The sequence below is a fragment of the Haliotis cracherodii genome, unplaced genomic scaffold (assembly GCF_022045235.1).
Source record: "Haliotis cracherodii isolate W230 unplaced genomic scaffold, xgHalCrac1.p SCAF_4, whole genome shotgun sequence".
In the NCBI taxonomy this organism is placed as follows: Eukaryota; Metazoa; Mollusca; class Gastropoda; order Lepetellida; family Haliotidae; genus Haliotis; species Haliotis cracherodii.
Genome location: NW_027266297.1, coordinates 15896130 through 15908432, shown reverse-complemented (window position 1 = coordinate 15908432; position 12303 = coordinate 15896130). Strand labels below are relative to the sequence as shown.

The window sequence follows — 12303 nt, the reverse complement described above, 5'->3', positions numbered from 1 at the left end:
TTAACAAGAAGGGATGTTCATATTTTAGCAACGTGACAATGGGGGATAGTTAAATGTGAAGGACGGCATACCATACTGATTACCGTATGCTTAACTACAGGGAGGACATATATACTAGGCGAGGTTGCTGACCCAGAACACAATAATCTACATTATATTAATTAATATCTGTGAGTTATGACAATTGTCATGCAAGTTCAGACGTTTTCCTATTTCTAAATGTATGGGCTTTCTTAGAATACACGTGGCAAAGTGTAGTATTTTTGTTTTGTTTAAATTGTTTTGGATCTGTTTTTTGTTCTTCCGTAAAGAATCTGAATTTTGCCATTTGTGCAACAGAAACATGTCTTGTTGTGAAATCTAGTGTAACCTATTGTCTAGCTGTTCTTTTCACGTTTTATTAACAATCGTTTTTTGTGGTGAATATGTAAGTGTTCAATCGGCAGAATAAACACAAAGTACACGTAGTGTTCTTCACATGTTTATTTCCTTACAATACAGTCGGCAAAAGTATGTTCACCAATTTTTAAACTGACTTTATAGCTAAAATGGATAGAATCATCATTAAACCGCCTGCATGTTATCAGAAATGAGCGGGCCAGTGTAACTTGATAATGCCCTCATATTGCTTGAAGACGGGCCATTATCACGCCCGTTGTTAGGTGACGTCATAGGATAGGTGACGTCACGTTCAATAGTTACGTCATCTGGTTTGTTCTATGACGTTTCCATATTCGTAATGGGTCAGTGACATTCGTGTTGATTGCACTAAATGTTTCAAAACCGATATTGTTTACTTTTATTTGATTACAATTTCTATCCATTTTAGCTATAATAACGGTAACGCTATTTTCAGGGCATTATCATTTGCAGAAGCCCTCTGTCTTTTCAACTGCCCTCCTTCGTCAGGCAGTTAATGGAAGACCTCGGGCTTCTGCAAATGATAATGCCCTGAAAAATAGCGTTACCCTTATAGATTTAAGTTCAGTTTCACCCTCGCCGAACTAAGCTGGAATTTCGGAGTTATATTTTGGCAGGACTAACGAGTCTATGCATAGTCCAATCAAAAGCGCGTAACAAAATTGACATCCAGTTCGTAAACTGCAGTGCAGATTTAATTTGATTGCTGGATTTGCAAAGCATTACGTACCGTCATCTCGGCACTGACAGATATTTTCCAATTCTTTTAAATATTTTAATCACGGTGCTCAGGTAATTTTATGTATTTCGCGTTTTAAACCCGTTTTATTACTATATAGATCTTGATTATCGATCAGATCGTCTTGACTGGGCGCCTCCATTTTGTTAGAGGCAAGTGCAAATAAATATGAGAGGTGGAATCTGATTGGTCAGTAGGGGGGACATAGAATGGTCAAAACTCCTCACAACCACTGGTGACGCTACGACCAAGCAACGCAATTTCAGCCTTGTTGGGCAAGGGCTGAAACTGGACGTTCATAGTCTGTTAACTCCCTTGCATCGTGAAGATGGGTACATGTCAGTTTCACCAACATTTAATAGTGAATGCATAGAACAATTACATGATGGATAGCTGAGTGACATCGAATCTTCTCACTAATGTATATCTTATTACCACAATGGGGGCGGTTGGGTAGCCTTGTGGCTAAATGTTCACACATCATATTGCTGGAATAATATCACAGGCATCGTAAAACGCAGAGTTATCACTCCCAAGTTGGGGCACAGGTGGCCCAGTCGTCTAAGGCACTGCGATTTGCTGTGCAGAGTTGCGTCCCTTGGGCACACCAGAAACCTATGATTGTGGGTTCGAATCCCAGTTCACCTCGATTATGTTTCTAGGTTTGTCAGCACCACACCCGTGCTTGTGGGTTTCACAGAAGTGGTAAATTTTTAACGTCCGAGACCTGCACCACTTCGGGCTTTCCTCCCACATTTAAGCTGACTCACTCATTCACTCCCAAGTCTTTCTTATTAAAGATAGGCAAGGGGGCTGATAACAATAGTACTCTTTGTCAGAAAGAAACGGAAAGATCAGAACATATCTTCTTTACTTGTGAAAAGTTGCAAACACTATTACAAGAACTTGGAGAATGACATGCCTCTAAAACTGATAATCTTAGATCTGAATTGTATATGGTTTGTATTTGACTTGTTCTCTATAACTGTGCAATTTATATAAAAATATACAGAGCTGCAGATGAAGTTCAACCATTTATTAAACATTATTAGACTTACATATAGAATTGGAAAAAAAAATAAGTGATGAAGATAAACTTTTTAAATGTGCTTCAGTAACTTGCAAAATGGAATCATAAATGGCTGAAGTATAATCATTCATTATATATCTTCACTAATGAATTTTATATTTATTCATACAAGTATAATTGTCGCATTTTTATTACTGATCTCTGACACAATGTATCATGTCTTTTTTGATACATTTAAAAAATTTAAAAAATTGTTTAGAACATTTAAATGTAAACTGTACCATGCAATTCATATGTTTGGTTGGTTTTTGTTTAACGCCGCAATCAGCAATATTCCAGCTATATGACAGCGGTCTGTAAATAATCGAGTCTGGACCAGACAATCCAGTGATAGACATCATGAGCATCGATCCAAGCAATTAGCCATTTCAAAAGTATTGTGTACAAATAGGTAACCTCTTGTATAAGGTGGCATACAGAAAAGAAATATATTCCTGTTTGATAATTATCCTTAACTCAACAAAAATTCCAACAGTTGAAAAGTTATCCCTGTACTTTTTTATATATCAATATTGGAATACATGATGCTCAAATATGTATTCAACATTATTCCACCACATTCCTTACATATTTTTCTCATGTGATTTATTTCTTAATAAAACAAAAACATGATCATATATGATATCAAAATAATTTATTAAAACCATTTAATCAAGGTGAATATCTTGAACACTGTAATTTCAATAACAATCCTTATTGTAAGTACTCCAAGGTCCTTGAAGTTAAAAACATCCCAGATGATTACAAAACAGTACATTCCCATGTAGATATAAACCTTATATACATGTACATGTATGTCACAAACATGATCTTTGAGAGCATATTTGAAACAAAATACTATCTAATTGGAGAATAAGAGGTGTGCTGAATGGCAGTTGCGTTTCAGGTAATACATTTTATTATTCTGATGACCGCTCACATCCAGTGACTTTAATCCTAGGAGCTGCAATGGTAACACTGACAATAAGGAGTCAGCTCTTTGTTATTACATCCAGCCCAATCACTACACCTTTTTACTTCATTGGCTTCTCTCTTGTCAATCTCATTGGCTTCGTCATTATATTGTTATCCCGTCACAGGATGGGGATATAGGAACAGGCTCTGTCCGTCCGCCCGTTCGCTTCTCAAAGGGGACAAACTTTTTCCAAAAAAAAATTCAAGTTAGAGAAATTCAAATTTACACACTGATATTACTGGTCATGATCTAAATGGGTTCGAAAATTATTTTTCTACAGAGTTACTGTCCTTGCTCAATGCTTTTCAACTTAGTACACACTGTATGCAATGGGGACAAGATTTCTCAGAAACTACTGAAGTTACATGAATGAAAGTTTGCATGCTTATTTAAGAGATAATTGTCAAGACTGAGTTCGAGATGACGACATAAATTATTATTTTTCCAGAGTGACTCCTTTGCAAAATGTTTTTAGATTTTGAGCATACACAGTTATGCCCTTGATCTATGCTATGTTACAAAGTGTATAGTATCAGAAACTATTGCAGTTAGCCATCTAAGAGATACTTATCAAGACTGAGATATTTTTTCCAGAGAAGGGGCCTTTTATGTGTATTAATTTCACATTTAATCATTTTTTCTGATGACATAAAGCGGCCCTAGTGCCTATCTCTTCTTAAGGCTTTAAAGAACTCCTTATTTACAGTAAACATTCACTACTATATGAACAAACAAAATGTGACCCATGGCGGGGGATAGTGATAACACTGTTCTTTGTATGTAAATCCAACCTTGTGACAAAACAACTGAAAAAATCAACGGCAATCATGTCCAGTTGGGAAATTAACATAATACTAACTTATCAGTATTTCTCTGTAGCACTGTCTCCGTGTGTGAACTCTCCCAGTTATGAGCCGCCATTCTGGATTGCTATGACATCATATGGATGATGCCATGTTTCCTTGACAACTGAGCCTGCCACATTGTCAGAATGTCTAAGAAAACTACTAAATCAATGTTGTTATGATCCATATTTATTAGACTTTATATCTAATTAATGTGGTATCCGGGTATCCATTTTGACCAGCTGAACGACACGTTAGCTGAGAAAAAATAATCCTTTTTAAAATCTAGAAAAGTATTCAGACACAGTGAAAAGTCTCAATGAGTTCCTGGATCCAATCAGGATATCAGCCAATCAGATTGCAGAACACACACTCATTCACATGACAATAGTCATGACTCTAGAAAGCACTTTGGGTCATCTAGGAGTTAGTACAAGCCAGTAAAAACACGGTTCTTCATCAACTGTCACTTGTGTGTTCTGGCAAGGGCTCATTCCTGCAGATGATGGACATCCTCCTGTCTCGGGGGATCACTTGGCCCCGGAACCTGGACTGGGATTCTGGGAGAACTTCGTGGGTGTAGTCATACCTGGCAGAATCTCTGTGGAGAGATGTGAACGTTATGATGAAGAACAGACAACATCAATACTAGGGCTGGGACAGGTAACTCAGGTACCCGGGTCGGGTGGTTCCTGAGTAGGACCCGAGTACCCACAGGACTACCCGGACCCGTGGTTAGTCATGTGATATATTGTTTAATGACAAAAATTCACTATATCTCAGTGGTTACACTACAGGTCGCTAATGCTCGCATTTCTTTCTGACAATGCACACATTCCTTTTGACTTGTATATGTTTGAGTAAAGATAAAGCTTCAGTCAACTTCAGTGAACGCATGATCTGATTGTTTGATACATGTATCCAAATAGTTTTAGCTAGGGCTGCAGCAAAACAATTACTAATCAGACATTTTGTTCCCAACTCTTGAGACTTGCAGTGGGTACCCGGGTAGGGTCGGGTAATAGGGGGTCGGATAATAGGAGGTCGGGTACACAGGTAGTAAATTTGGACTCGTCCCAGCCCTCATCAATACTTCATTATCACAAGAACCATCCTCGATTCTCAAGTATATTACATGTATATCTATTATGATAAATACCCTGGACCCATCTGTCATCATTGCTTTGTTTGGATTGTCTGTTTGTTGTTTAAAACTGCAATATCCCAGCTATATGATGGCAGGACAAGCATTTAAGGATATCAACTTCTTTATAATGAGGATCACAATGTTTCGGAGTATATGCTTACTCCTTCACCTGTTGTGTTGGAAGCATATACTTTGAAACGTTGTGTTCCTCATAATAAATTCTCTTCCTTGTGTGTATCACTTCTAAATGCCTTTCAAAGACCTATATGACGGCAGTCTGTAAATAATCGAGTCTGCACCAGACAATCCAGTAATTGACATCATGAGCATCGATACACGTAATTGGGATATTATGACTTGCATCAACCAAGTCAGCCTGACCACCCAATCCTGTTAGTCGCCTCTTCCGACAAGCAGGTAATGGATTGATTGGGAATATATAAACATGTAACTAAGTTTAAATTATAAACTAGTGTTTCATAATAAGTATACATGCATCTTCATATCTTAGGTATTCTACTGTGTAGCTAGTATACATTCTCTCTTAATTCACTAAATAATTTAGTTAAATCTAAACTAAATCAATAATAAACTTTAACCATAAATCATTGCTTAAATATCATCTAATTACATTGTGAATGCAGTATGTATGTAGCTTAAGATTGAATGGATATGGATGAAAAGGTTATTTTACATTATCCTAATTTTATTGGCCGTTACCTGTTTCTTATGTGGCCTTATTGTTTCAAATTGCCGTTCAATCCTTTTAATTATATATATTTTTTAGGGGGTATACAGGCGGAAGTCTTTCCCAAACTTGTAGATTATGGCAACTGATCTGAAGATGCCTGTGATCTGACCATCCTATATGCATTGCCACACAGTGGTCAGTTATGTGTATATTTTGTGAATATTGTTTTTATACAATAGCAATTTTTTAAGTTGGTAAGTATGTAACATCTCAAGTACTATCAAGTTTAACTGAAACTACTGCACTGAGTGGTTATGTTAGATCAATGTATAATGTAAATATTATTGTAGTATGCATAACATATAAGATTGGATGAGTCTTGTATCCTTGTATCTAATAATAGTATATGCATCAGTGGGATGATACTGTGTGATATGTTTGTTTTATTTCATCTCGTAGATATTTTCATTGTATTTTTTATGCATCTTTGCAGAGCTAGAACCAAATAAAGGAATAGCTGCCAACTCACACCCCAGTCGCTTGTTCTGTGTTTTGCTGGCCTAACCGGAGCGATGCCCGCTACTACAGTGATGTAATACACAGGACTTGGTGGCACATGGTCCCGTGCACCGCGCATGTGTCACAAATCAAGTGAAGTTAAGCAACATCAGTTGTGGAGAGTCCGTGGATGGGTGGCCGCGTTTCGGCATCTTGGCTCCTGAGAGTTTCTAGGACTTCGGTCCTGCCCCACGCTGAATCACATGTAACATGGCATCTCCTTGGGCAAGTGACTTTGGTCGAAATGTGCCTCTGTTCACCCAGCAGTGAATGGGTACCCGGTAGGATGAGATGGCAATATGGTTGTTAACCTTCTAGCCCCTAACAGGCAGCATGGGTTGTATACTCCCCAGGGAGCTGAGAATGATACTTGAGTGCACACTGATCCAGTGAGCGGGGTAATAATAGCACTTTGATCATGCCCCGAGTGGTGTGGATATATCCTCAATAAAAAGAGCCTATTAGGAAAAGGGAGGATGCTCTACATCATGTACATCAGCATGTTGTTTTTATGTGTTTGGATACAAAATAGCTGAATAAGCAACAAGCCTCAAAGTAAAAGTGAGGTTAACCACTCTCTTGAATTGAACTGCTGTTTGAGGATGTCATGTCAGAATACATGTATGTCACAGTAACTGATTGTAGGAACAATCCAAAATGAGTGAGTGAGGTGGGCTTAACGCCGCTTTTAACAGTATTCCAGTTGTATTGCGGCGTGTCAGCTTAATGTTTGAGGAGAGCCCAAAGTGATGCAGGTCTCAGACGTTTACCACTTCGGTGAAACCCAGGAGCATGGGTATGGTGCTGACAAACCTAGAAACATAATCGTGGGGGAACCAGGATTCGAACCCACAATCATAGGTTTCTGGCGTGCCCAAGGACACAACTCTGCACAGTGAATTGCAGCGCCTTAGACGACTGGGCAACCCGTGCCCTCCTATCCAAAATGAGGATCAGGTGCTTACCATGTGCTACTTGGCTGACTGTGTTATCTCGGATCATGCTATCAACCACTAGTTTCTCTGGGTACTTTTGTACAGAGAGACCCTAGCGCTATGACGATCATAACGCCCATATTCTAACATAGACTTATGATAGTCGTAGCTCTAAGATTGTATTGTGCAAGTGTGCCCTGGTACAGACTGAATAACCTGCTATGATGTTACAACAGACCCTACAGGACCACGTGGCTGGTATGTGCATGCATAGTAGACGCTACATGGGCAGAGCTTCCGATATTCGCTTTACCGTAACATGGTCCATTTTCTGATGTTTGTTAATATTTTGTTAATGAAAAACTAGCTCCTTAACATAGTTCTTAAATATACAGATCTTTTCAAGAAGTTTACACTTATACACATAATATTTTGCCGTAAGTAGAAGATTATTGAGCATTGTTTCATCGGAGGACACACTCTTTTTACTAAAAAAAATACTGTATCTCTGTATCACTTTCAAATATCACTTCATTATATTCACTTCCATCCATTTAAAAAAAATGACCCAAAATGGGAGGATAAAAAAATAAATAATGTATTATTTCCGGCATCCAGTGTTGGAAGGTAAGCTGGAATACAACTGTGTCAAATCTATAACTGGTCTACAATTAGTATTAAGATCAGTAATAGATGTCACAGTTCTAATCCAGCTTACTTTCCAACACTGACTATGATGAGAGGACATGGTATGGTATCAGCACTTCTTGGCCCACAGAATATGCATATCCACAAAATGAGGAAATTCTTTAGAAATCTTTATTAAGTTATCAAATAGACCTGAAGCTGTTGTCCATCACCATCATGAATATACATGTACATCTATTGTAGGTGGCTTACTTCATGATGTAGAGTGATCTCTGTCTGAGGAGGATGCTGGCAAACCTGTCTTTGTCCTTCTCATGCACCAGCTTCATCACAGCCGAGGACAGAAGATTCAGGCCGGCTATTGTGTTGCCGCAAAACTACAATGTACAATCTACTTGTAAGTCCCAAGTTTATACTATCTTTCTTCTATAACTGACAATATAGATCAATCTCAGTAAAATCAGATCTAAGTGCTGGCTAAACTCTAAACAGGTCAACCTTTAGTGAACTATGACCGACCAATGAAATGACTAACAAGAAGTTGACATTACATCAGGAAGCAGCTTTCTTGAGCTTTATGGCACAAGTTTCAAATTGGCGACAATCTTATAAAAATCAGATCTTAGTTTTCGCTGCTGCTAAACAAAGATCTGAGGACATCTCATTACGGGTCATGTCAGAACGACCTTTCGCGAATTTTGACCGACCAATGAAAGGACTCACAAGAAATCGACATTAGCCAATCAGAAGGCAGCTTTCTCGAGCTTTACGACACTAGTTTCAAACTGGTGACTACACTTCGAAACATATTTTTGACATATTATCGATTAAAAAAATTAAAACTGATAAAAAGAACATTGTATGGATATAATCATAAAACCTGTAACTGTTGTTCGGAATACCCAGTGTTAAATATTGCGTGGTTGCATGATTAGAAAACACATTCCGAATGTCACTTTCATGATCTGATAAGCGACAGTCTGAATGGTTGGATGAAAGGTCGTTCTGACATGACCCGTAATGGGATGTCCGTAGATCTTTGTTTAGCGATAGCGAGAACTAAGATCTGATTTTAATGAGATTGAAACTGGCATTTCCATTCCAGAATAAGCTTTGATAAATATTTTGGACAGCTCTATTTGAAAAGAACATTCTGGAATATCTAATGGATGGCTAAGATTGTACGGCAGTACGTCCAACAGGCTATGTAAAAAGATTTTAACAGGGGGATGGGCGTCACAGTTGTCTAAGAAACTGTGACTCATTTTCTGGAGTTATGTCCCTTAGTCATTCCAGGATCTGGTTATTGTAGAGATTTAATGGTATAGCGAGGAACTGGTTAATGATCAAAGTGGTGTTAATTCAAAATGCCCTCATCAGATCTCCAGATAAGCTTTTGGTGTTGTGGGTATTTTACCCATGCATTTTAAAATCATTGGGTATCAGTAATTCAATCTGCGTATTCAAATTTCTGTTACCCACTAGTTTTTACAGATGTGGGTATTTAAGTTAAATATTTAAAAACACTATTCATCTAGTCCCTGCAAACTGGTGTCGTGTGGGTTCGAGAGCTTTATAGGACTCAAAAATACCACGATACTTCCACAAGAAAGTGTGATGGCAAATGATCATGATATAACTGTCATCGTGGAGTTTGGCAAGGTTGACGGAATGCCCGTTTATAATTCAAAATAAGTTGCTGATTTGCTAATCGAATACGCAGGGTTACTTCACAATATTTTGATGATACGCACAAGTTTTATTTTTGTAGCGTATCTGTAATGTTCATTGCGTATTTGATACGCTTGGATTATATTTTACTGCGTATTTCTGCATTTCTGATGCGTATTTCACGCAGATACGCAGCTTATCTGGAGCTCTGCCTCATTCTTACTTACCCTAACAGCATCTACATGTGGCTTTATGTAGCCTTCTTTGGAGATGTCCAGGATATGAATGTAGGCCAGTTGAGGGGTACCCGGTGGGAAAGCTAAGTCTTTCACTCGCTGTAGGATCGTCATGTTCCTCTCATTCCACTTGCGTCGTTCAGTCTCACGGTAACCATGTATTGCCTGAAATGCATAGAAGGCACATTAAAGCATCCCATGGGACACAGTGTACATTGTTTCATCCACTACCCATTTCCATGCACTAGGACTCAATATATTGCAGTCAATAACAGCATTAAGTCACCGTGTATGATGACAAGCAAAGGTCGTTGGAGATTATAGCTAAAATGGATAGAGTTATCATCAAACCACCCGCATGTTATCAAAAATGAGCGGGCCACTGTAACTTGATAATGCCCTAATATTGCTTGACGACGGGCTATTATCACGCCCATTGTTAGGTGACGTCATAGGATAGAGGTAGGTGACGTCATGTTCAATAGTGACGTCATCTGGTTTATTCTATGACGTTTCCATATTTGTAAAAGTGGGTCAGTGACATTCGTGTTGATTGCAGTAATTGTTACAAAACCGATATTGTTGTTTCTTTTTATTTGATAACAAATTCCATCCATTTTAGCTATGATAACGGTAACGCTATTTTTCAGGGCATTATCATTTGCAGAAGCCCTCGGTCTTTTCAACTGCACTCCTTCGTCGGGCAGTTAATTGAAGACCTCAGGCTTCTGCAGACAATAATGCCCTGAAAAATGGCGTTACCCTTATAATAATTTTAACACGGAATCTGCTCGGGGGTACTGGCAACAAAACAGACTGCAATAAAATAAACAAATAATGTAAACTTACATCTTACAGCACTAATATAATAATACACGTCTAGAATATTCTGTATTAGTGCTGTAAGATGTAAATTTACTCATTCTTTGCGACATGACGGTCAACTTCCTGCTTGTTTGGAAGATTGTGGTCTGCTGTTTTATCGCTGCTGTTTCAGCTGTGTGCTCTCAGATTTATGATGCAGTTTCTTAGTTTTAGGTTATGTTCTCATTGTTTTATGTTGCTGATTCCTTGTGTATTGCAGACATATGACAGATTGCAGTTTGTCAGTTTTCACTGGTACACCTGCCTTTTGTGTCCTAATCAGGTACTCACATCATCCCAGTGATCATGTTCATATCGAAGACGTTTCATATAGGGTTCTACTTCATCAAGGAGAGATTTCTCCTCCTCTGCAGACAGGAAGTCCTCATGGATGATCATATCCCTGGCCAGTATGTCTTCAGTTGCAGCATCACTTGCATCCAGGTACCGATGGAATGGTTTTGCTTCTTCTGCTGCTGTTGACCTGTTCCTGGTGCCATGGTGTGAGGTCAATGAGCCACACACCACCACGTGGCGTCTTGACTTACACCATGACCTCAGTACAGACTGGGTTAATGCACATCGGATGGCAGGTGAAACATAGGTTGACATTTTCACTTGGCCAGATCAGGCACTGATTCTGAAATGAAGACACACAATACATACATGTATATTTTTATTGTGATCTTGTTAGAAATTTCTGTTGATAACAATCCTCAAATAATTTGTAATTTGTCAAACATACAATACACCAACAAAATCCACTGTTGCATGTTAAGTTTAATTCCAAATTAGAATTTAAAGAACCACAAGGTTGAAACATTCTGGTTGGACTGGCTTTTTCGTTTGTTTGTTTGTTTGTTTTGAATGGAGATGTTATTGACACAATGGATAAGCACAACCAGAAAATGTGTGAAACCACAACACATCAAGCTTTCTGCAATTAACAGGGTTTCTACGAGCATGCAAGCATGCATGGGGTTTCACACAAATTTGTCACATTACCATTATGGCATGTCTCAATGAACAAAGATAACATGTTGAACTAAAAATACAAATCTTTCAAAAACTGAAATATTTTTATAATAGATAATATATATAATAATAATAAATAGAAGAAAGCAAATATAGGGTACATGCTCTAGTACCAATTTCAGGTTAGGTGTAGTCATTGCGACATTGTGTCTGTGTAATTAAGGCAGTGTTAATCAGGACATTGTCTGTCTGTTTATTGATATACTGAACCTGGTCATAAAACTTGAAAAGTAAGCCAGTTAAGTGACCTAAACATTACTGCTAATTAAATGATCAAATTGTGTTTGGATACACAGGTAGAGTTGAATGTACCCTTGTGATGTCCAGGTTATCTTGACGAAGGGGCATTTGGGTTTTTTGTATTTCTGACATCATATTTTGGACATATCTACGGATAACATGCCTGTAGATTTAACTTAATGTACACCGTACGCTAATCACGCCCTATACTGACCCCTGTTCTATATAA

General features: G+C 38.2%; 1 protein-coding gene across 1 annotated transcript; it reads right to left on the bottom strand.

The window, feature by feature from the left end:
* Window positions 1–4088: 4088 nt before the first annotated feature.
* Window positions 4089–12216, bottom strand: LOC139479810 (alpha-ketoglutarate-dependent dioxygenase alkB homolog 7, mitochondrial-like). Its single transcript, XM_071262690.1, has 5 exons — window positions 12147–12216; window positions 11091–11439; window positions 9927–10100; window positions 8281–8405; window positions 4089–4650 (listed from the first exon to the last, which is right to left on the bottom strand). Exons 2-5 carry the CDS (start codon window positions 11409–11411, stop codon window positions 4509–4511), a joined length of 762 nt encoding a protein of 253 aa, XP_071118791.1. The 5' UTR covers window positions 11412–11439; window positions 12147–12216; the 3' UTR covers window positions 4089–4508.
* Window positions 12217–12303: the final 87 nt, after the last annotated feature.

Bases quoted from the DNA above. Each gene is read 5' to 3' on its own strand.
- LOC139479810 (XM_071262690.1), bottom strand. From the start codon at position 11,411: ATGTCAACCTATGTTTCACCTGCCATCCGATGTGCATTAACCCAGTCT. The intron at 8,406-9,926 runs GTAAGTAAGAAT...TGTACATTGTAG, and splicing joins CACATGTAGATGCTGTTAGG to TTTTGCGGCAACACAATAGC. The intron at 4,651-8,280 runs GTAAGCCACCTA...ATCTCTCCACAG, and splicing joins AGATCACTCTACATCATGAA to AGATTCTGCCAGGTATGACT.